General features: G+C 35.3%; 1 protein-coding gene across 14 annotated transcripts in view; it reads left to right on the forward strand.

Annotated features, from left to right (window-relative positions):
- Window positions 1–24,216, forward strand: part of LOC114053777 (centrosome and spindle pole-associated protein 1-like) — a 133,484-nt gene that overhangs the window by 42,242 nt on the left and 67,026 nt on the right. For 12 of the 14 annotated variants that reach the window (XR_003570422.1, XM_027876904.1, XM_027876903.1 and 9 more), the window contains 4 exons: window positions 1,842–2,278; window positions 13,883–13,981; window positions 15,463–15,545; window positions 19,145–19,238. Coding sequence is in view for 13 of the 14 variants with exons in the window: in XM_027876904.1 (XP_027732705.1) it covers window positions 1,842–2,278; window positions 13,883–13,981; window positions 15,463–15,545; window positions 19,145–19,238 (713 nt within the window). In the remaining variant the exon portion in view is untranslated. The remainder of the gene's footprint in view (window positions 1–1,841; window positions 2,279–13,882; window positions 13,982–15,462; window positions 15,546–19,144; window positions 19,239–24,216) is intronic. The other 2 variants (XM_027876907.1, XM_027876913.1) reach the window with 2 other exon arrangements.

Below are 24,216 nucleotides of genomic sequence, written 5' to 3' on the forward strand. Positions count from 1 at the left end.
GGACATTACATTTTGAAAATAACCCTGATCCACTATAGAATTTGGTATAGAGCTGGGTTTTTTAACTTGAGGGAGGGGGGTGTGTGTGTGTGTGTACATGTAGATAGATAACTGTATTTCAATATAAGGTTTCTTTAGTGATCCTGTGTATTTTATACATTTAAAAACATGCTAAAGAGGGTCCATAGGAGTCCCCAGACAGCCAAAGGGGATCTATGATGCAGAAAGGGTTAAGACAGAGGTACTTTGGGGATATGAGAAGTGTTACATATTCTGTGTTACTGCACAAGCTTGTCTGTACCTCCATTGGCTGTAGAAGCTCAAAGACCCTGGGTTACACACTTACCTTCAATTTTCCCTATGGCCTCTATTGTCAGTTGTGTGGGATAGGTAGCAGGGTGTCACGGAGGGATTAGAGTGCTAGATCTGGAATCGAGAAGACCTGAATTCAAATCCAGCCTTAGTCATTTACTTCCTGGGTGGCTTGGGCAAGTCACTTAATCTCTGCCTGCCTCAGTTTCTTTATCTGTAAAATGGGGATAATAATAATACTTATCTCTTAGAGTTGTTGTGAGGATCAAATCAGTTAATATTTGTAAACTACTTCGCAAACTTTAAACACTATATAAATGCTAGTTCTTGTTATTTTAAATTACCCCAGACTGCTTTCCCTGATGTGTGTTAATGAGGTTTTGGGGCATTGGGAAGGACATCCCCAAGTGCTGTGTTCCAAGAAAAAAGATTTTATAGCTTATAAGTAGAGTAATTATTGGGTTGGAAGTCAACGAAATATGGCCATATATACTAAAGACACACTTCTTAGCTGTTCTTAAATAGTTTTCAAGGTTTTGTAAGATTGTTTAGAAGATCCTTTTACTTAAAAATATACAGTTTGAACATTGAAAAAATAAGGATAAAAATAATTAGACCTATAATTTAGGGTTTTATAGAGCTGAATTTATTGCAAAGTAATTTTAATTCAAATTAATTTAAATTTTAATTCAAGGCACCTATGTGGCACAATAGTTAGAGCTCAGGTTCTGGAGTCAAGAAGGTCTGAGCCCAAATCCAGCTCAAATACTTAATAGCTTTTTGACCTAGGGCGAGTCACTTAACCTCTGTCTACATCAGTTTCCCTAGCTGTAAAATGGGGATTATAATAGCATCTACCTCCCAGAATTATTGTGAGGATCAAATGAGATATTTGTAAAGTGCTTAGCATAGTGCCTGGCACATAGTAGGTGCTTAATCTTATTCTCTCCCTCCTTCCCTCAAATTATTTTGAAATTAGTTGCCTTAGTTTTGGAAGTACTAAGGCTTCTTTCGGCATTATTATATTATTCTTTTTTATAAGAACTTAATCTGTCCTGTTTGATTATATAGTTGCATTGTTCTTTTTACATATTTGTTTAAATTATTAAACTTCATTTTTTAATTTTCTTTAAAGACTAAGTATATTTCATAAGAATCACTGAGATCAGCAGGTTTTACTCACTTTCAGTAGTCTCTGTCTAAATATAGCCTCGTTTGAAATAAAAAAATATTTAGCAGTTAAGATGTATGACCTTTTGAAATTATGGTTATATTTATATTTAATCTCCTCATCTATCAGTTAGTTAACCATTTTTCTCATATATATGTGTGCATGCACACACATAATTTATTTTGGTTTCTGTAGAAATTCTTTTGGGAGGATTTAATATTTTTAAATATGATATCTTTTCTTACATATTAAAATGCCAGAGTTGTTTTAAATGTAAGTAGAACCAAGAGTTATAGCTGTTGCAATTTAAATTATTACTCTCTTATAGTGAGCATTACTTTTTTTTTAAATTGGACAGCCTGAAAGTGAAGGAAATAAAACCACTATCAGTAAAGTTAAGTCTGATTTACATTCGCAAATACAGCCATCAAACAAAAATCCAGAAGCCCCCCGAAAAGATGTTTCATTGCTTCCAGAGACCTATGAAGAGCTATTAACTCAGAGACGAATGGAGGAGGACAGATATCGAAGGCTGGATGATGAAATTGAGTTAAGGGATGCCAAACCGCATAAAAAATCTAATGAAGCAGACATTTCCGATAGAAAACACCATGAGATTGCCAACAAAGTTGATGTTCCTGGTAGAAGATACCATAGCTTTAAAGAAGATAAAAATTTTGACAAACAATATTATAGACCAAGCTGTGGTCCTGAAAGAAGTGAAGAAGTGGACCCAACGTTTAGATATGAAAGTGATTTTGATAGAAGACCGTTGAGGGTGTTTACAACGGACAGGTATTTAAAATTCCATTTTTATTTTTATGTTTCATTAATTTCTTTAATGTCCATGTTATTATTTTTAGCATTATACTTTTGGTGTAGGGAGAGGCAGCTTTATTTGAATGATAGACTTTTATTTTCTGTTAAATGTCTGTAAACTTTTGTTATATGTATTTATAGCTTTGCCTGCCTGCTTTTAAGTTGCTTATTGAACGTTGTGTTTGACTAGCCTGGCATTAGGAATCTTCTGATCAAAGTACCTGAAAAGCTTCAAATTCTTTGCATGATTTCTCATGTAGATATGCTGGCTCTCTGATTGTCATGTAATGATCTTGGTCTTATTATTAACACATAAAGCTTCATTCTCACTTTGATTTGGCACTAGAAACTGCATATTATGAGGTTGTTTCTTTATTGTAGTCTGATTATTTAATCCCAAAAAGCTCAAGGTGCATTTCTGGCTTATATTGAATCTCTTTTATTTGTTTGTCAAAGGCAATGATAGAACTATTCCAAATTTTTCAGCAGGATAATCCTGTTCGGTCATTGTCCCACAATATTAGTAATAAAGGGATAGGACTGGTCTAGTCATTTCATTAGGATAGCAGACTTTCAGGGGAGGAAATTTTCTCTGCCATCCCTCTCCCAGGTTAGTCCCTTTTCTTCAACTCATGGTTTTTGAGAGTGGCCTAGAACACTGAGAGATTAAATGACTTGAGGAAGGTCACAGCTAGGATGGGGTAGAGGTTGGATTTGAACCCTCTTCTTTTTGGCTTTCTGTTCATTAAACCACACTGTCTTTTGTTATTTTCAATATTATATTAAAAATGCCTATCTCTTCTCTGCTACTTTTGATAAATCTCACATTTATTTCTTATCCAATACTTATTCAGTATTTTAGCTCATGATTTATGTTGTAGCTCAAGTAAGACAACCTAAAAAAGATAGAATATAATTGGGAGCATGGACTATTAGCTACCCAAATCTAAATCTGATTTTTTAGATTGTAGAGAATGTTTGAAATTCTGTTTTATGTTGTATTTGAAGATAACAGTAGAGAGGAGGAAGGCCACCTAACTTATTGAGAGGACACTTAATTGGGGGACTGTACCTATCCTCAGGGCATGCAAACCTTTTCCTATTTGTATGTAACTGCTGCTTTTTGGGGGGTGGGGGAGGTTGGGAGGGTTCTCTAATGAAGTCCATGTCGTTTTTCTTTTTTGTGTGACTGCTAGTCAAAACTGTATTTTGTGTTCAATGTGAGGCTATGTCTAAAGTGTAGCCAGTAAAAGTTTAGCAGTATCAGTGATTCATTAAGGTTATGATCCTTTGTTGTTCAGGATATGGTATACATGGCCTATGAAGCTTGCACTGATAAGCTCTTTGATTCAACTATAAAGTTATAAAGTCTGTTTCTTTTCAGTATATATTAGAAAACAATTTTTTTTACTGGAATTTTGAGCAATATGATGTAATGATTTTTGCTTTAGTTTTGTGTTTTTTTTATTAGAAGCATCATTATATTTTGTTTCCCAAGGTAATTTTGAGAGTATGTCAAAAAACTAAAATAAATTTTCATTTTTATGGACATAATTTGCCTATGTGCTTTGATAGTCTTAATACTAGTCCTAGTTTGTAGTATTCACATAAAATTGGTTACATTTTTATTCATGTTTTGAAATAAATGTTTTGAAGATATCCTTACGTAGTCCCAGCTTCTAACTTCTCATCATAAAAATGAAACGACACACGTGTTGTGTCCTGATTTTGTAGATAAAGAACTCTGTTTTTAGAATGTTTTTAAATTTTATTTTTATTTTCGGTTCCAAATTCTTTCCCTCCCTCCCATCCCCAAACCATTGAGAAGGCAAGAGATACAATACTTGTTATACATATGAAGTCATGCAAAACATATTTCTGAATTAGCCATGATGGAGAAAGATAACTCTTGAGGATAAAACAGTTGTAAATTTATCTAAAGGTTTGGGTCAGAGGCAGTTATAAAACAGATTAGATTTTTACTTCTGGTTTTTAGGTTTGCTCAGATTTGTAAATTGTTTATAGGAAGGAAAAAGGATTTCTCTTTACTCGGAGGGTGAGCATTAGTGTTTACTTGACAGTGCTATTAGCTGAAAGAGTTGAAGGAGAAAGTATTTTGAAGACTCACGGGGTTGTATACAGTCTGGCAGTTTTCAAACCTCAGGAAACTTAAGTAACCTCGTGCAGCTGCTGGCCCTGGGCATTGTATACTCGAGGGAGAATGCTGAGCATCTTGAAGTGCTTACTGAAATTTGGTAGTTAATTTTAAAATTTTTATGTAAGAATTAATAGAATTTGTTTGAGCTTATTCTAATGCAGTGGTTACCAAACTGTCCTCAGATTTTAGAGGGTCGACAAGGTGATGGCAGGGGGCACATCTCCTTGTATGACTTAGTGTAACTAATAAATAAACGTACCCTCTGTAGCCTTTAGAAACAATATTTCTTGCACACACGCATGTATGTTGCTATTTTTCAAATGTGTTTAGATGCTCTTGAAACTACTAAAATACAAATTTATTTAAAAGCATTGTTGAATTTATAGTAGCTTTTTGTTATGTATTTTCTCAACTCAGCAAATTCTAACACTACAACTATCATATAGAGGCCTGCAAATATTTTTGAGGTTAGAAAGTAGTCTTGATGCTTGAAATGATTGGGAACTATTGTTTTCCTTATTGGTTCATTTTCCCCCCTTCTGCAAGCCAGATGGAGAGACAGAATACAAGAGTTTTTAACAGTAATTTTTATTTTCATATTTTCTTTCTCAAATGACTTAGAACCTTTGTTTTTCATAAGTTATAATATAGTAGGCTGTACTATAAATATGATTTCCAGCATTCTCCATATAGGGAAAATTAAAAGAAGGTTGTGAAATGACTTGCCAAAACTTATGAGGCACATATGGTCTAGTTAGGAATAAATAACCAGCTAGTTAAAGCCTGTGCTGTATCTTTTAGTCTATTTATGCTTATGGAATATTTTTACTTTTTGGATAATGATTATAGTCTTTTGGGCTTTTCTGTAAATGAAATGTTTTATTTTTTAAAATTTAAATAAATTTTACTCTGAAATTTATTCTTTAGCTTTAAAATAATCGATGTAAGCTGTCATAACATACTCAACCACTAGACTGAGTTTTAGTCATTGTTGATCAGCAAAAATTTCCTAAAAATTTTAGCATTAAAAAAAAAACCAAGCAAAAATAACCTTAGTTACTCTTATATGCTATAAACCAATTTTGGAACGAACCTTAGAGCTCATCTAATTCGACCCACTCAGGAGGAAACTGAGACCTATAAATAGATGTTGGATGACTTGCCCAGAGTTGGTCACACTCCTTGTCAGTAGCGCAGTCCAGACTAACTGGCTATGTGACTATGTGACCTTGGGCAATTCCATCTAGTAGAATCATGGGATTATGGAGCTGCCCAGTTGGAAGAGACCTCAAGGCATACCTAGTCTAACTGGTAAACTTCATGAATTTCATCTGTAAAATCCATTGAGGGCCTTTTCAATAGAAGGCCCCTCACTATAGCATAGTGAACCAGGGCTGGGCTGAGAGTCGGGAGACATCTGATTTTCTTTCCCAAAACCTTTCAGTTTGAAGACTCTTGTCATGTGCCCTCCTAGGTATTCTTTTTGCTAGGCTAACTTCTTAGTTTTTTCAACTGATTTTTTTTGACATTGCTTTTAGTGTGATTAACATCCTGGTCACCGGAATCTGGTTTTGCTTCTTTGTTAATGTTCCTTGTGGACACAAAAATGACATGGAAGAAAGTACAGTTTCTATACCTGGAATTCCCCATACTAGTGAAATTACAGATCTTAATTCCCTTTCTCTTTCCACCCTAAATATATTATAGCACATAGCATAATGTGATATAGAATATTTGTCTCTTGCCCCTTCCTTTCTCACTTGAGCATTAGAAAAGAAAGGGTATCCTGCCCACCCGATGTACATAGAGATTTTGGTGATGGATTAGATTGATAATGGAGAGATGCTGAACAGGGGAGAGAAGAAGGGTCCACCAGTAGAAGGACAACAAGAAGAGAATTGAAGGCCTCTAAAGGGTTTTTATGTTTTCCTCTTGTACCTGGGAGGTGGTATTAGCTTATAAGTGTAATTTAGGAAATTAGGGAAAAGATATGCATAATGCTCCTTTACTGTATATACTGAAAAATATATAAAGAAAGTTTTGTTAAAAAAAAGAAGACAGGGGCAGCTCGGTGGTGAAGTGGTTAGAGTACCAGCCCTGGAGTCAGGAGGACCTCACTTACTAGCTGTGTGACCCTGGGCAAGTCACTTAACCCCATTGCCTAGCCAAAAAAAGAAAGAGAGAAAGAAAGAAGAAAATAGAAATCTGAGAATGAACAACCAGTAGTCTCACAAATGTATGTAAGCTAAAGCATGGTAGAAGGATCACTATATTTGAAATCAGAAAACTTGGGTTCAAATCCTATCTCTGCCATTTATTGTGTTTGTGACTTTTAACAAGTGACTTTACATTCTTTGAAGACTCATTTTCCGCATTCTTAACCCTGTGGTCAGAGAACTTTTTCCTTTTATTTTATGCTTTTTAAAACGTTATTTTGACTGTCAAGGGGTCCATGACATTAAGAAGGTTAGGAACCTCCAGGGTAGATAATCTTGTAGGTTCCAAGTCTTCCAGCTCTAAATGTGATAGAAGTTCTTCCCTACTAGTCTTGCCTTGGAGGAACATGTGTGGTGGGTGTTTCTCTGTGTAGGAATGTCATTTTTTCCTTCCTCTTGCTTCTCATGGAGCTGTGGAACAGTTAAAACACTACACTAGTTCCTCAGTCGAAAGTCAGAGTAGTCTTTTAATCTCTAGTCTTCCAGTCTTTTGATGACATTTTCCCATTACAGTTAAGTGCAAAAACGCTTCCTCAGTCCTTTTTATTTTGTCCTCAGTCTCTTCCTAGTTCTTCCATTCTTACCCATAGACTTTTCTTCTTAGATTGACTTGTTTTGTCTCTGACAATTACCAGGCCCATCGTTATGCGTATGCTTTGGTGCAGATACACTTTATTTTCCTCAGTTACTCTGATAAAAAGAGAGAGAAGGAGAAAGGACAAATATCCTAATATTTACTACAAATGTATACATTTCTGAAATGCACAACTATTTTCAGATGGTATCTGTTAGTTGCAGAAAGCATTGAGCAGACACGTGAAAAATTTTGAAGACTCCCTTACTCAGAATATAAGTACTAGAGATTATAAAGGAGAAAGAACACTCAGTCCAGATTCAGAGACCATAAGTTCAAATCCAACCTCTGAAGCTCATTGTTTGTGTGACCTTGGCAAATCACTTAAGCTCTCTGGGCCTCAGTTTCCTCACTTGAAAATGGAGATGGTTGGACTAGATGACCTGTGAGGACCCTTCTAAATCTCAAGCTATAATCTTAAGATCCATTTCAAAATGGATTTCTATCCGTTGGATTGAATTCAATCTGAATAGATTTCAGAATCTGAAGTTCTCTGATTTATTTTACACTTCTATTACATTTTTAAAATTTGTATAGTTAAATAGAGACACCATTTATTAACATGGTGTGTTCAAGTTGAATGGAAGAAATAAATGGTAAAATAGTTAGAAAGGTGTAGTATGATACAAAATATGAGCTGCAAGCTTTTCTTTAACATCCATTATGGGAATACTTTATGGTGTGATCCACTTATAACAGCAAAGTTGTTGAGAAAGAAACATTTCTTCCCCTCACAATGGCATAAAAATAGGTCTAGCATTATGATATTCATTCATTCATTCATTCATTCATTCATTTATTTATTTATTTAAGAATACTGTGTCACTGAAGTCAAGGTCTATACTAGGTTAATAATTTCTTTCTGAAATGGCTTGTTTGGCATTAGTGTTTAAGAAAAAGGGGAAAGTTATTCATTACCATAGCAAGTTGTTCATTCACATTTAAAATAGATGGCTGAAAAACCAATTTAACTCACCGCCACACTGGGTTGAATTCCTCTCTTCTTTTCCTAATATAGATTTGTCCTGTTGCTATTTACATAAGTGTGGTTGCCTTGGGCATGTGGAATTTTTACCGCTTTTAAAAACTTTTATTTTTTTATTGTCCAGTGTGTTTCTTGCTGAGGAAAGAGTGCCCATATAATAGAAAAGGTGCTTTTTCCAGAAGGCACCCCTTCCCCTTTCCCTCTTTCTTCATTCCCCTTCCATTTTTCTGTTTCCCTTTTCTGCTTTCTCCCTTCCTTCTTCCTCTTTTTCCTTTCCCTTTTTTGCATTGTAAAGAACTGGAAGATAATCAACTTATTCTGGCAATTGGACCTTTCTCCCAACTACTGTTGCAGACGAAGCCAGATACAAGCTGAACTAAACATTTAAAGATTTATTAAGCAAGCTCCTATTGTGTGCTAGGCGCTCCGCTAAACTCTAGGGATACAAAAAGAGACAAAAGTCAGTCCCTGCCTTCTGGGAGTTTACCATTAACAGTTGAATGGGGGAGATTACTTGCAAATGAATGAGTACAAAGCAAACTATATATATACTGGATAAATAGAAAATAATTAACTGAGGAAAGGCCCTGGGATTAAAAAGGGTTGGGAAAGTTGTTTCTGTAGTGTTTGACTTTTCATGACCCCATTTTGGGGTTTCTTGGCAAAGATACTGGAGTAGTTTGGCATTTTCTTTTCTTTCTCATTTTACATAGGAGAAACAGGCAAACAGGGTTAAGTGACTTGCCCAGGATCAGACAGCTAGTAGCTAGTAAGTTTCTGAGGCTGGATTTGAATTCATGAAGATGAATCTTCCTGATTCCAAGCTCAGTGCTCCATCCTCTGTGCCACCTCAGTGCCCCCAAGGGATGGGAAAGACTTCTTGTAAATTCCTGGAGCTGAGAGATGGAGTGCCTTGTTCGAGGAATAGCCAGGAGGTCAGTGTCATTGGATCAAAGGGTTTGTGTTGAGGAATAAGGTGCAAGAAGACTGGAAAGGTAGGTGGCTAGGTATGATGGCCTGTGGATGCCAGACAGCATTTTGTTTTTGATCCTGGAGGTAATAAGAAGCCACTGGAGTTTATTGAATAGGGATGTATGTGACATGGTTGTATCTACACTTTAGGAAAATCATTTTAGGGGCTGAATGGAGAATGGACTTTAGTAGAGACAGACTTGAAGCAGGCAGACACACCATCAGGCTATTGCCATAATCCAGATGTGAGGTGATGAGGACCTGCAGTGTATGAGGACAAAATGGGGTGTAATGGAGAGATACTGCAGCGTTGAAATCATCAGGCTTTCACAACAGCTTGGATATGGGGGGTTGAGAGATAGTGAAGAGTCCAATATGAGTCCTAGATTTGGAGCCTGAGGGACTGAGAAGATGGTGGTGTCCTCTACAGCAATAGGAAAGGTAGGAGGTGGGGGAGTGTTGAGTGATTTTACTATTTTTGTATTTCTGAAAGCCAATCTATAGTTCTAACTAAACTGCTTGGGTGTGGATATAAAATACATACCTCTGAGTCGTATGGTACTGGGGACACTTGGATTATTAGTATTATATTTTCAGGACTGAAAGTGGTAGTCTCCAGATCCCCTCCCGTCTAGGACTGTGCTGGAGCCTATTCCTACGATCTCCCTGATTGTTAGTTTTCAGTGTGAGCATTTATACTTTGGAAATTAGCAAATACTATAAATCAGGGCTTGATTTTATTGTTTTGTTGATTGTCTAGATTCAAAAAAAATGAAGAAAATGTTAATAATGCTCATTAAGCTTAAAAGTATGTCATGTGAACATTTTTTTTTTTGGGAGACCCAGTTGTTAAACATTTATCAGCACGCTACTGCCTACCTCTCACTTTGCTGCTGATGGAAAAAGAAACACTGTGGTATATCAGTTCCTCAGGTGCATAATGAGTTGAGTGACTCTTGGATTTCTCTTTTGTTTCTTCTTGACCTATCATGGTCAGCCCTTCATGCTCATAGGAGAAGAGATAGGAATAATAAAGCCATTACCTGTTTCCTTCCTTTCCTTACTGTAGACTCCAACCACTTTCTCTAGAGAGCTTCCATTAGCTTTAAATAATGGGCTTTGAAAATACACCTGTAAATTGTAAGCAATCCTACAGGTCAGAGGTGCTTGAGAATTATTAAAAGATGAACTTATTGAAAATGTGATAGGAAATTGTTTAGGTAGCTGAAGAAGGACAAAGCCATAAAAACAACAAAACATTTGTAGAAAACAAAAAGACAGCCTTTGCCTTTTTTTTTTCACTAAAATGTTAAAGAATATTATATTCTTTCATTTCATGGAAATAATGCTATTGTATTTTGACTTTCAAATTTACCCTATCTTGTGGGTGATTTTTTTTTTTTTGTATTATAAACTTTTTAATTGTATTTGAATTTTTTTGGAAAGGATCCATGTCTGTAAGAAAAACCTACTCTGCGTATTATAATTAAAAAGAAAAATTTACCAGTGCTGAAATATTCTTTAGTTGCCTTGACAACTAGCCAGATATCATTTAGAAGGCCTCAGCATTTCATTTTAAAAAGAAAATAAATTTTCCCTTGTCCTGTTTTTTTATGTGTCCCAAACTTAATTTTTTTCATCATTTTCAATATTTGAAGATCAATAAGGTTATTTTTCTTGTAATCTGCTTAAATTTTGGCCATACTCCTACTAGATAAAGAGGGATTCCCCCTGACTACTCTCTCTCACTTCAGCTCTCTGCTGAGCTATGAACTCGATTGGGAAATTCTGTATAGAAAGATCTTTGTCTTATTTGTCTTCATAGCTTTTCCAATACCTAGCACAGTGCTTTTGTCCCTATACATAGGGACATAGATCTCATTCTGATTTATTTTTGAATAGAATTTTATTTTTTCCAATTACATGTAAAAATAGTTTTCAACATTAATTTTTTATGAGATTTTGAGTTCCAAATTTTTCTCCCTTCCTCCTTCCCCAAGACAGCAAGTAATCTGAGATATAGGTTATACATGTGCAATCACGTTAAACATATTTTCACATTAGTCACGTTGTGAAAGAAGAAATAAAACAAAAGGAAAAAACTGCAAAGAAAAAAAATTTAAAAAGTGAAAAATAGTATGCTGTGCTCTGCATTCGGATTCCATAGATCTTTCCTTGGATGTAGATAGCATTTTCCATCATGAGTCTTTTGGAATTATCTTGGATCATTGTAATGTGGAGAACAGCTAAGTCTATCATAGTTGATTATCGCACAGTGTTGTCACTGTGTACAATGTTCTCCTGGTTTTACTCACTTCACTTGGCATCAGTTCATGTAAGTCTTTCTAGGTTTTTCTGAAATCCACTTCCTCATCATTTCTTATAACACCATAGTATTCCATTACATTCATATACCTCAACTTGTTCAGCCATTCTCCAGTTGATGAGCATTCCCTCAATTTCCAATTCTTTGCTACCACAAAAAGAGCTGCTATAAATATTTTTGTATATGTAGGTCCTTTTTCCCTTTCTTATGACCTTTTTGGGATACAGACCTATGCTAGATCAAAGGGTATGCACAGTTTGATTGCACTTTGGGCATAGTTCCAAATTGCTTTCCAGAATTGTTGAATCAGTTCACAATTCCACCAGCAATGCATTAGTGTCCCAATTTTCCCACATCTTCTATAACATGTATCATTTTCCTGTTTTGTCATGTTAGCCAATCTGATAGGTGTGAGGTGGTACCTCAGAATTGTTTTAATTTGCATTTCTCTAACCAATAATTATTTAGAGCATTTTTTCATATGACTTTAGATTGCTTTAATTTTTTTCATCTGAAAACTGTTCATATCCTTTGACCATTTATCAATTGGGGAATGACTTGTATTCTAATAAATTTGACTCAGTTATCTATATATTTGAGAAATGAGGCCTTTATCAGAAATATTTGCTGTAAAAATTGTTTTCCAGCTTTCTGCTTTCCTTTTAATCTTGAATGTATTGGTTTTGTTTGTGCAAAAATTTTTTAATTGAATTAATCAAAATTATACCATTTTGTACTTCATAATGCTGTCTATCTCTTATTTGGTCATAAATTCTTCCCTTCTCTAAAGCATAGATCTCATTCTATATAAAGGTAATCTACAGTTAAAATTCTAGTTAAAACTCACCTAAAACTTGAGTTTGCTTGTGGCTACTAAGTAATCAACAGAAGTTTCAGTCATGATAGATTTCAATAACCTCTTTACATTCTCTTTTTGTTCTGTGACCCAGACTTCTTTTTGCACTTGAAATTCTTGTGTTTTTATATAACTGATTATTTTTCAAGGACCTTTTTCTAATGTACTTTTAAAATATATTTAATCCTAATGCCAACAGTGAATTTAATTACGTCACATCAGGAGGCATTTTTGAATTAAGGCTTAATTTGAGTTGCTGTTTGTTTAATGCTTTTGGAGAGAAAGAACTGGGAAACAGTGCAAAGCTGTAGGAGTCAAGAACATTTTCATGCATAGACTTTAGGTTTGAAATAAAATCTGACAAATTGAAATGAAAATGAAATTAATATTTTGAAAGTGGCTCATGAAGGCTTTTGTTGATTCAGATGAAGAGATAAGGAGTAGGAGAGATTGTGTATCTGGCCAAACTATTAAAAAAAGCCAAAATCCTGGATTTCAGTCTCCTTCATAGATGCTACTTTTTAGAGTTTATGAATTTAAGACTATGTACGGTGGCTTTGTAAAGAGTGAAAAATAAGATGATTTAAATTCCTATTTCTGTGGTGGGGCCCATGGGAAAAATAATATATGATAATTCTAATTTAAAATTTACAATTAACATAATATTACTAGCAGAACTAGACTTTTACTACAGATGCCAATAAATGTGGATGTAAAATAAAATATCATGTTGATTTCTCTCTAGAAGAAATTCATCTAAAGAAATCAGTGTTTGCCAAATGGAAAAAAAAAAGCTGAATAAGTAAAATGTTATCTATGAATCATAATTTAAAAAAAAGAATTTCAATGAAGAAAAGTTAATCTTGTTTCTTTCCATGACTTATCCTGTTTCTAATACAGTTTTCATCATCTTATGATATAATATTTCTTGTAATTAAGGGTATTAAGCAAATGTTCTGATGATTTGATGCCAACCTATATTCCATTTGATTTAAAATATTTGTAAGACTAATGTGGTACTTTTATTGTTTATCTCTGTGTTGAAATAATGCCTGACTTCACTAAATTCTGATCTCTCAGGGAGTACTTAGCTCCTTAAATAAATAACTAATTGGTAAAGATTTTGTGTTATGAATAATATTGAAGGAGTGTAATCTGCATTTTGAATTTGTAGAAGTAATATTGAGATAATTTATAGTTAATTGAACATTCTAAATAAATATTATAAATATCTAAAGTAAATGTTTGCCCTTTTGCTCACTGGTAGATTTTATTTGTGTCATCCTATTGTAATTGATATTAGTGTGTGTTTACAGTGAAACTTCATTATAACATTCTGTTTTCTGTATCTAATGTAAAAAAACCAAACTTGGGAGATGTAAATAGGTTCCACTGTAGATGGAGTATGCTTTATAAGCCCATGTATTTTTAAGGATGTACAGAAACAGACGAGAGAGAGTTCCTCCTATGGAATATGAGGAAGATTTTCCAGAAAAATCAAATATACGTGTTTCATCGGCTGGAAATAACAGGTATAATATGTAGTTTAATTTTATCTTCATTTTACTGGGGAAAGTGCAACTCCCTGAAAATGACCAACTGGAGAACATATGTATTTATTTGCTTTTTTGGAGGGGGGGGTTGAGGCAATAAGGGTTAAGTGACTTGCCCAGGGTCACACAGCTAGTAAGTGTCAAGTGTCTGAGGCCAGATTTGAACTCAGGTCCTCTTGGAGTCAGGAGGAAATCGTTAAAAACAGCTGTTGGGATAGAGAGGTGAGATTTGCTTTAGAAGGAATATTTATTAGGTCATATCATTTTTTTTCTTTAAAAAATTGCTGTATGTAACTTATATTAAAGACATAAGATAGTATCAGTATTATAAATCCTTCACAACATTTTAGAAATAAGAATCTTGTATCATATGAAATATAAGTTAGTCTGATAGAAATATATTTAAAGTATTTCAGAATTACAGAGAAGCTAAAGATTTCTTTCCAGGCAATCTGATGTGTTCTGTAGAAAAATATATTTTTGTTTTTGTTAAAAAAATTTTTTTTTTGAAGTTTACTGCTTGTATGAAGTAGTATTTTTTTCTCTTCGTGAGTTAGTTCTCAGTACATATGCCTTGCTAAAATGAAAATTTTTTTAGGATTTATCTTTTTTGTACTCATTATAGTTGTGAGTTTCAGTACTTCTAGGAGAAGAAGATGGCTGTACGACTTCTTTCTTTCATATATATGTTTGGTGACCATATTTTCTGGACCAAAAATCAGTACGCATAGGCTCTGAGAAAAGATTTATTTGTAAAGCCTTGTTAAAAGAATCCTTTTTTTTTTTGCCTCTTGTAATTGGGACTTCTATAAAATTGTGGGGTGTATGGTTGTCCTATCCATATGTCATGTATAAGGCCCTAATTTTGAGAACCTACAGATTATACTGAATTTAGTTATTATATTTTGAGATGAATATTTTCCTTTGAGCAAAATAGAATCACAAGATTTTAAATAACATCAGAGAGAAGAAAATGTCCTCTTTTAGTTACAATTAATTCCTCTTTTGAAGGAATCAGATCACAGCTATTTGTGGTTCCTGTGTCCCAGGAAATCTTTTGGAATTATTCTCTTTTCTACATGTGGGGGGAAAAAACACCAATTTTTCTTTTGGTTTATGAGAACTTTACTTGTTAAAATCTTAACTTTCACAGGAAGTTCCTTTGAGTATTTCCTTTTTCAGGGGTGGAATTTTCAGTATGGAGTAGAGCTCTCTGTGAGTTAAGAGCCCTGTACAGGCAAACCTTGCTATTGCTTGTACAAGAGTATGTTACTTTCCTTGTATCCTGCACAGAAACAGAAAAAGAATGCTCATGATTTTATTGTAAATTTGCCAAGATATACTATATTCTACTGACTTTTAAAAATCTGTGAATAAGTGACTTATTCATATTGTATTACAGCATTTTTGCTTGTACGTTATTTGGATTCTGATTAATTTTCATTTTCTACTGTCACCAGTGTGCCCAATAGCCATCTTGCTGATGAACGATCAAAGTCTGCCGCTGTTAAAATTGAGAATCCTTTTACAGGAATGATTTTTGGTATGTATACATTTCCTTACTAATGAGGCCTTTGCAGAAATATTTTGTATTCTGCATTTGAAATATCCATTTTTATGATATCTTAGTATGGCTTGGTCTATGTGAGATTTTAATTAAGCTTTTCTTATTTGTAAGGGAATCACTTTTTATTAGAGTAGTGAAATCTTAGCTTTATGAGAATTTTACAAACTTGTGAGCTAGCTAGGGTAGATATGAAATTGTTATTTATCTTACTTGGTTTTTTTAAATGCAGTAATTTTATGTGTTTTTAAGATTTAGTCACCATGCTCTTTTTGTGTTTTAGTGCCCTATTTTTTTTTTTTCAGATGAGTCAGGATTACTTTTGGGCTCATAGAAAATAATCGAAAAGAATGTTTGATCAGATTTTCTTATTACTTTTAGGGGCAGTTTTGCTAAGCAATGATTATGTAATAAATAGGGCATTAACAAACAGGGCACATGCATACAACTTAGCTGTCCTAATGAAATTTATTGATGGGTATATTTGTAGCCAATAGTGGTTGCCACCCAGGTGTAAGGAGGAGGTGAAATGAAATTTTCACGGCCTGAGACTTTAGATGTTCAGGGTCTCAGATTGGTCAGGGTGGGGAAAAAGGGGGCAGGGAAAGACCAGTAGCTCCCCCCAAATTGAGGTCTCAGGTAGGGTTGCAAGGCCAGAAGTAGCTTTCTGTCAAATCTCTAGTCAGTGCAGAGGCTCTCTCTCAGAAGAACTAGTTGTGGGAGGAGACAAGGGTGCCAGCATCTGTGTTAACTTCCCCTTCCCCACCACCCCCTGCCAGTAGCAGCATCCTGAGGGGTTAGAATCGCCAGGTTTTAGGAATAAACAATTTTCAGCTTTTAGCTCTTAAAAGCTTTTCTTTTATATATATATATATATATATATAAAGGTCCTATCTCTGATATATTTTGAAAGGATTTCAGTTTTCTAGTTCCCAGGATTCTAGGGCAGTATTTGAAAGAATGGGATGATGAGAGTGAGATTTGAGGGCTCATCTTTGTTGTCTTTGCTTGAGATAGAGAAATCTTTTATCTATAAAAATAGGGTGCTACAAGGAAAATAGTGCACTTGGGCAGACCCGAACATCATCACACTTTTGGAAATAGGGAGAGTTCTTTCCAATAGTTTAGGGATATAAGTTAAAATAACAAAATTTTATAAGTAGAAAAGAAAGTATGCTAAGGAATTAAAAAAAATTTTTTTGATGGATTGATAACTAGTTTGACCAATGCCAAAGGGGAACCACCCTGAGGCTTGTTTCATAAAAGGAGAAGAGTGAGGTCTTTGGTCTAAGGAGTTACAGCTTTCCCTTTGGACTCTCTATATGACTGCTGACCCAGATAGGAGTTTAGGGGAGAACCCTGTAAATATTTGTGCAGATGTGTGGTTATCTGAGTAGAACAGATAAGGTTCTTGGTCCTTTTCTCTGTGCAGAGAGTGAATGACAACCTTTTTCTAGAGTCCGCCCATTTGATTTCTAGGTAGCTAGTTCAGTGTTGAATATAAATGTGTAGGAATAGAACTCAGGAGGGAGATGTGGGATGGATATGAAGAGATCATAGGGCAATTACAGTTGAAAAAGGCTCGTGGGACTTTATCTGAACTTAGAAGAAAGTGTATGAGTTATATAATGTGGAAAGAAGAAAAGAGGGCATTTGAAGGAGACAAAATAATACAAGCAAAAGCACATGTGTTGGAATGTATGTGGCTGTATTTTTGTTGTTCAGTCATTTAGTAGTGTCCTACTTTTTGTGACCCTGTAAGGGTTTTCTTGGCAAAGATGCTAAGTGGTTTGCCTTTTCCTTCTCCAGCTCATTTTATTGATGAGGAAATTGAGGCAAACAAGGTTAAGTGACTTGCCCAGGGTCACACAGCTAGTAAAAGTATCTGAGGTAATTTTTGAATTCAGGTCTTCCCGACTCCAGGCCCGGTGTTCCATCCACCGAGTCAGTTATCTGCCCCTGGTGATAAAATGCTAGGCCTTGCTTATTGTGAAGACAAATTGTAATTTTATAGTTACTGTAAATATAGAGCATGTATAGACTGGGCTCACATTTTTTCAAAGTTAATTTAAAAATTAAATCCCTGATATCACTTTGCTTAATTGTTATTAAAGCTGAGTGTAAAATATAGTTTGGCACTCTAAGCTTTCTGGTTGTTTGAATTCTGGATAAATCAGATTTTCTTGTAACTGCTTTAGCCTTTCCTACTATAGTTGTTAATAACAATTATAGTTGTTAATATGAATGGAATTAAATGCTTTTATATTTATAAAGGGCTTAGTACATAAATAATATAAATATTAACTATTATTATGATTATTATTGTCATCAAAAACTTATGGTATATGTTATAAGGGTTATAATATAAATATAAAACAATCTGTTTTCTAAAAGAACTTTCAGTTTTATTGGGGAAAAATAGACACTGTACAATATATGTTTTCTAAATGGAAGTGTACACCAAAAATTACAGACAGTGCTCGTTACAGAGATTTCAGAGGAGAGATATAGCGCTTTAGTACAGATATCCAGGGAAAGTTTTAAGGAAAAAGTGAGGCTATGGTTGGGCCTACATGAATTGGTAGGATTTGGATCAATGGGGGAGTTAACATTCTCTGACATTCTAAGTGGAGGAAATACTTTTGAAACAGAAGTGTGGCACAGAGATTAGGTTGATCAGAGAGGAGAGTAACAGTTATTCTGTGAAGTTGATTAGTAGTGAGAGATAACATTGGGTAGGTATAGTGGGAGTTAGGATGAAATCTTATATGTGAATTAGTGGGAAATAGGGAACTTTTTTGTTTGTTTGTTTGGGTAGGTATAGTGGGAGTTAGGATGAAATCTTATATGTGAATTAGTGGGAAATAGGGAACTTTTTTGTTTGTTTGTTTGTTTGTTTGTCTTTTGGTAAGGCAATTGGGGTTAAGTGACTTGCTCGAGGTCACACAGCTAGTTCATGTCAAGGGTTTGGTCTGAGGCCAGATTTGAACTCAGGTCCTCCTGACTTCAGGGCTGGTGCTCTATCTACTACACCACCTAGCTGCCCCCAAATAGGGAACTTTTGTAGACACAAATTAAATATTCTCTTCCTCAGTTAATTTATGTAGGTAGAAAAGATATGCACATATGTGAATATATTCAAAAATACATACAAAACAAGAATAAGTTAATCTTGGGAGGGTAGGGAGAGACTGAAGATCAGTGATGTAGAAAGTATTTTAGTGGGGACAGTGAGCCAGAATGGGCAGGAGGGGGTTGGATCCAAGAGGAGATGTAGACAAATTAACTTTATAGATAGAAGATAATCTTTATTAAGGATTGGACTAAAGGAAGAATTAATGGAAGATGATGTTATGAGTTTATGAGATGAGACAAGAAGAGGGAGCTCATAGTGAATGGTTTCCATTTTCTTGGGGAAGTATAAAGCCAGATCTTTACTTGAGAGGCTAAGGGGAAGGTGGATAGAGGAGAGAAGAGAAATTTGGAACAGCTATTGTATTGAGAGGAATAGAGAATTATTTAAGTTTCCAGTTATATTAGTTCTTTAAGTTTTATCATTACATTTGTTTAACCTCTAGCAAGTCAAGATCGAGATACTGTCCGGAGAAGGAAAGAAAAATACAGACAAGAACTGTTGGAACAAATAGCTCAGCAGCAGAAGAATAAAAGAAGGTAATTGAAAATCTTCCATTTTTCTGAATCAAAATATTAACAAGAAATAACTTATTCTGTGGTTTGTTGAGGAAAAAACCAACATATAACTGGAAATCAGGGAACCTGGCTTCTGATATTGGCTCTGATACTGATTTGCTTTGTAGATTATAGGATTATAGATTTCAAGTTGGAAGGGACCCTAGGGACCATCTAGTTAGACACTATAATTTTTTAAGTCAAGAATAGAAGGCCGGAGAGGTTAAAAAACTTGCCTACAGTTATGCAGGTTGCCAATAGTTGAGCATAGTTCCTCTAACATGAAGTCCAATGTTCTGTCTTAATGTGTCATGTTACCTTTTAATTTTTTTCTTTTTTGCTTTTTTTTGGTGGGGCAATCGGAGTCAAGTGACTTGTCCAGGGTCACACAGCTAGTTAAGTGTTAAGTGTCTGAGGCTGGATTTGAGCTCAGGTCCTTCTGACTCCAAGGCCAGAGCTCTGTTCGCTGTGCCACCTAGCTGCCCCTCTGTTACCTTTTATACGAGATGCTTATTAGCCTCTGGGTGTCACTTAACTCATTTGGAAAATGATAATGATAGATGAATTGATCTCTTAAGATCTGTTCTAGCTTTAACATTCTCTTATTCTGTGATTTCTTGGGGCTGGAATTGGACTTATTTCACTCCCTGGTGAAGAAACTCCCTCTTCCAATACAGATTTTCATTTACTGGCATTTCTATTACTTGTAGTTTTAGAGAATTGACTAGAATACTAAGAGTTAACCTTTGACTTTCACAACTGTTCCATGTCAGAAGCAGGAAATGAATCCAGGTCTTCTTCCTTTTGAGGCTTACTTTCTAAAGTCTACTACCCAATGGTTACTTCTTTCTGATTCTGTAAATGTAAAATTGTTCTTATAGCTTGGCAGCAATTTGAGCTTGTTTAATTAATGTTATTACCCATTACCATGGCTTTCTTCCCAGATGTGACTTAGCATTATAAAATTACCTGTTTACCATTTTCCAATATGAAAACCAGTCAAGTAATAGTAGGGAGATTACTTAAAAAGAATTTTCTCATTCTTAGTGAATAAAGTAACAGAGGTAAAAATGTGGATATGTATCTATTTTACATAGGTCTTTTAAAGCTTTAGATTATTGTCTTCACATTGTTATTTTCATATAGGTTTTAAAAAATAATATCCACCTATCCATAGTTTCTTTTCTAGGGATAAGCAAAATGGGTTTTATCTTCTTAGACATGAAAAAAGAAATATTATCCACTCTCATTGTTTCATTCTCTTGCCCTCTCTGAGTATCTGGGTATGTATGTTATCTATGCCTATATCTATATCCATAGCTATAGATAGATCATAGATTAGAGCTGGACAGGATTTCAATAGTCATCTTGTCCAGTCTCTTTATTTTATGAATGAGTAGACTAAGATCTTAACTGGATTGTCCCAGGTTGGGAATAATAACAGTGGCAGGATTTGAATAAAAGTCCTCTAACTACAAATTTGACTCTTTCTACTCTGCTCCATGCTGCCTATCAATAATAAGCAATGCTAATAAAAGTTTAAGTACCTATTATGTGTCAGGCACCGTGCTAAGCTCTGGGAATACAAAAAGAGGCAAAAAACAGTCTCTGCCCTCAAAGAGCTCACAATCAAATGGATTACTCTAACATAATCTAATGTTTAATATATTGCAAATACAATAACAAATGGAGAAAACTTATAGTAAATAAACAAGTAGAAAAATTTTTGTATTCCCCAAAGAGTATTTTTCTTATTAAACTTTACTAGAGAATATTTATATTACAGATGATCATTAGTGTTATCAAGCTGTCTGAGTAAGAAAAGCAAATAGAATTTAAGTTTTTATACACACACACACACACACACACACACATATGTGTGTGTGTATATTTTGAGGGGAGGGTCAGGATGGGTGGTGATCTTTGCTTTAAGGAATTTGAGAGCTAATTTTATTCATTCAGTGTTTGTACTTCCTACATTACAAGATGCCTATTTCTGTTGTCCAGGGGTGATTATTAGCGAATAATTATACCTTCTCTTGAATGATTGTTAGAATGATTCTTAGAAGATCAAAGATATCTTTGAATCAGGTTATGTAGAGACTTTTAAAAAAATGTATGGAAGGTATTATAATTAGAAATACTTTATTATGAAGTCACTTTAATTTCAATATATGGTACCTATGCATAGAATTCTTTAGTAGGTTTCCATAGAAGCATATTGAATAAAATGCACACTCTTTAGTCTGGTTTTCAAGGCCATGCCCAGTCTACCTCTCACCTACTAGTTTTACAGCCAAATTTCTCATTGCACATATTCTGTGTTCCGTCCAAGCTGTTCCTTAATCTGAAGCCATTCCTTAATTTACCATTCTTTAATTCAAATCGGTTCTCCTCTGACTCTGGAATTGTATATCCCACTTTCCAGTAGTGGCCTTCCTCTGTAGCTGTAGCTGCTGACATTCTCATCTTCTTTCAAGGTGTACTTCTGGGGCATCCTTTTCGAGGAAGCTTCCCTTTATCCTCAAACTTGGGAGAGTGTAGCCTCGGTCATATCACATGTGGAATATTGTGTTCACTTCTGAGAGTGACATTTGAGAAAAGAAACTGACCGTTTGCAGTGTATCCAGAGGAGGGTTACCATGATGGTGAGGTGACTGTGAATCCAGCCATAAAGTTATTAATTGGAACAAGAGAGCTGTCTTCAATTATTTGAAGGTCTGTCATTGAGAGAGGTATAATACTCGTTCTACCTGGTCTCAGTGGGTAGAATTTGGAGCCTTAGGTAGCGGTTATACAGAAGTAGATTTAAGCTTGGTTGAAGGAAAAATTTCCTTAGAGTTAGAGCTACCCCAAAATGAACAGTCTGCTTTGAGAGGTAGTTTTTCCCTTTCACTCAAGGTATTCCTACAGAGACACTTGGCAGACATGGAATAGAAGACATTCTTCTTCTGATTCAGGTAGGACTAGATGGTCTCTTAGATCCCTTCTAACTCTGGAGATGCTTTGAATTTTCATGCCTCTTTGGCCTTTCCCCAAGCATTGTTCCTAGTCTAACTTTTATTATAGATATTTATGTACTGCATTTCTCTCCTTTCTTCCTGGCTACTCCATCCTATCTGGTTTTTTATGACCCTATTCTTTCTTGGTTCTCCTACCTGTCTGACCACTCTTTAGCCTTCTTTGTTGAATCATCATGCATATTCAGCCCCTTCATTGTGGATAGATCTATGACTCTGTCTTGGGTCCTCTTCTGTCCCCTCTTTTTATTTTTTGGAGACCTCATCAATTCCCATGGGTTCAATTACTCTCTGTATGAAATACTTGTATATCTAATCCTAATCTCTTTCTTTTTCTCCACTTCTGTATCATTAACTGCCTATCAAATTTTTTTTTATTTCCTTTGAAATTCTTCATATTTTATTTGAAACATTTAAAGACACTCTGTGAAGGAGACCGTAGAATTCCCCAGACAACCAAAAAGGTCCATGATACACACAAAAAATCAAGCACTCCTGACATATGTAGTTCACCCTCTGTTTGCAGTACTTCCTATCAGACATTTTTAACTGGATATTGTGTAAATGTTTCAAACTCAACACGAAAACCAGCCTCATCATCTATTCCTCCTTCCCTGCTCTCTATGGCATCCCTATCCTTACAGAAAGGAAGGAAACAAACATTTATTAAGTGCCTACTATGTGCCGAACTATACTCATCACTGAACAATTATAAGCTCTTTTGATCTTCACAACAACCCTAGGAGTTGGGTGCTTTTATTATCCCCATCTTATAGTTGTGTAAACTGAGGCAGACAGCGTAGTTGAAAGACTTGTCTAGGGTTACATAGCTAGTAAGTGTCTGAGGCTGAATATGAACTCAGGTCCTTCTGACCCCAGGCCCAGGGCTCTATCCACTGCTCACCTGTTCCCCAGGTTCATCGACTCAGAGTCATCCTTGACTGTCCACTCTTTCCTAGCCCCAGGTATCCAGTCAGTTGCCAAATCTTTTTGTTTCTGCCTCTGTGAAATCTCTCACCTCCATTTCCTTCTTTCTATTTACATGGTCCCCATCCTATTTCAGGCTTTTATCACCTCTTGTCTGGATTATTTCAGTGGCCTTCTAGTTCTAGCCTTCTCAAGTCTCCTTTCTTCTATCCATCATCCACAGAGCTGTCAAAGTGATATTCCCCAAGTATAGGCTTGATCATGTGACTCCCTCAGTAAATTCCAGTGGCTTTTTCTTATTTCTAGGATCAAATATAAACTCCTTTGTTTGGCATTTTAAGGCCCTTCATACTTGGCTACCTTTCTATGTTTGTTATCTGTTTCTTTGCTTTATGTACTTTCTAGCCAAACTTGCTTTCTTGCTATGCCTTAAATACAACATTGAATCAGGACAGCTGGGTGGCGCAGTGGATAGAGCACCAGCCCTGGAATCAAGAGGACCTGAGTTCAAATCCAGGCTCACACACTTGACACTTAACTAGCTGTATGACCCTGGGCAAGTCACTTAACCCCATTGCCTAGCCCCTCTGCCCTCCCATAAAAATAAATCATTGAATTCCCCATTTCTGAGCCTTTGCCTGGGTTTTTCCGCATACCAAAATATTTGAACTCCTCCCTTCTGCCTCTTGGAATTCCTAGTTTCTTTAAAGTTCAGATCAGATACTGTGCCTCCTCCTTTATGAGACCTTTTCTAATTCTCCTGGCTAGACTCAGTCTTACCTCACCCAGCTCCCAATACATATCGTATCTCTTTTAAAATACAAATTCCTTGAGGGCAGAGACTTCTCCTTTTATAGTTATCCTGTATATACTTACAGATATATACTGGTCTTCCATATTAGAATATATGCTTCTTGAGAGTGGGAGTTGTTTCATTCTTTGTGTTTGCATTTCTAGCACCTAGCACAATGCCTGGTTCATAGTAGACACTTAATAAATGTTTATGGATTAAT

The sequence above is a fragment of the Vombatus ursinus genome, unplaced genomic scaffold (genome assembly GCF_900497805.2).
Source record: "Vombatus ursinus unplaced genomic scaffold, bare-nosed wombat genome assembly UNPS02014812.1, whole genome shotgun sequence".
Lineage (NCBI taxonomy): Eukaryota > Metazoa > Chordata > Mammalia > Diprotodontia > Vombatidae > Vombatus > Vombatus ursinus.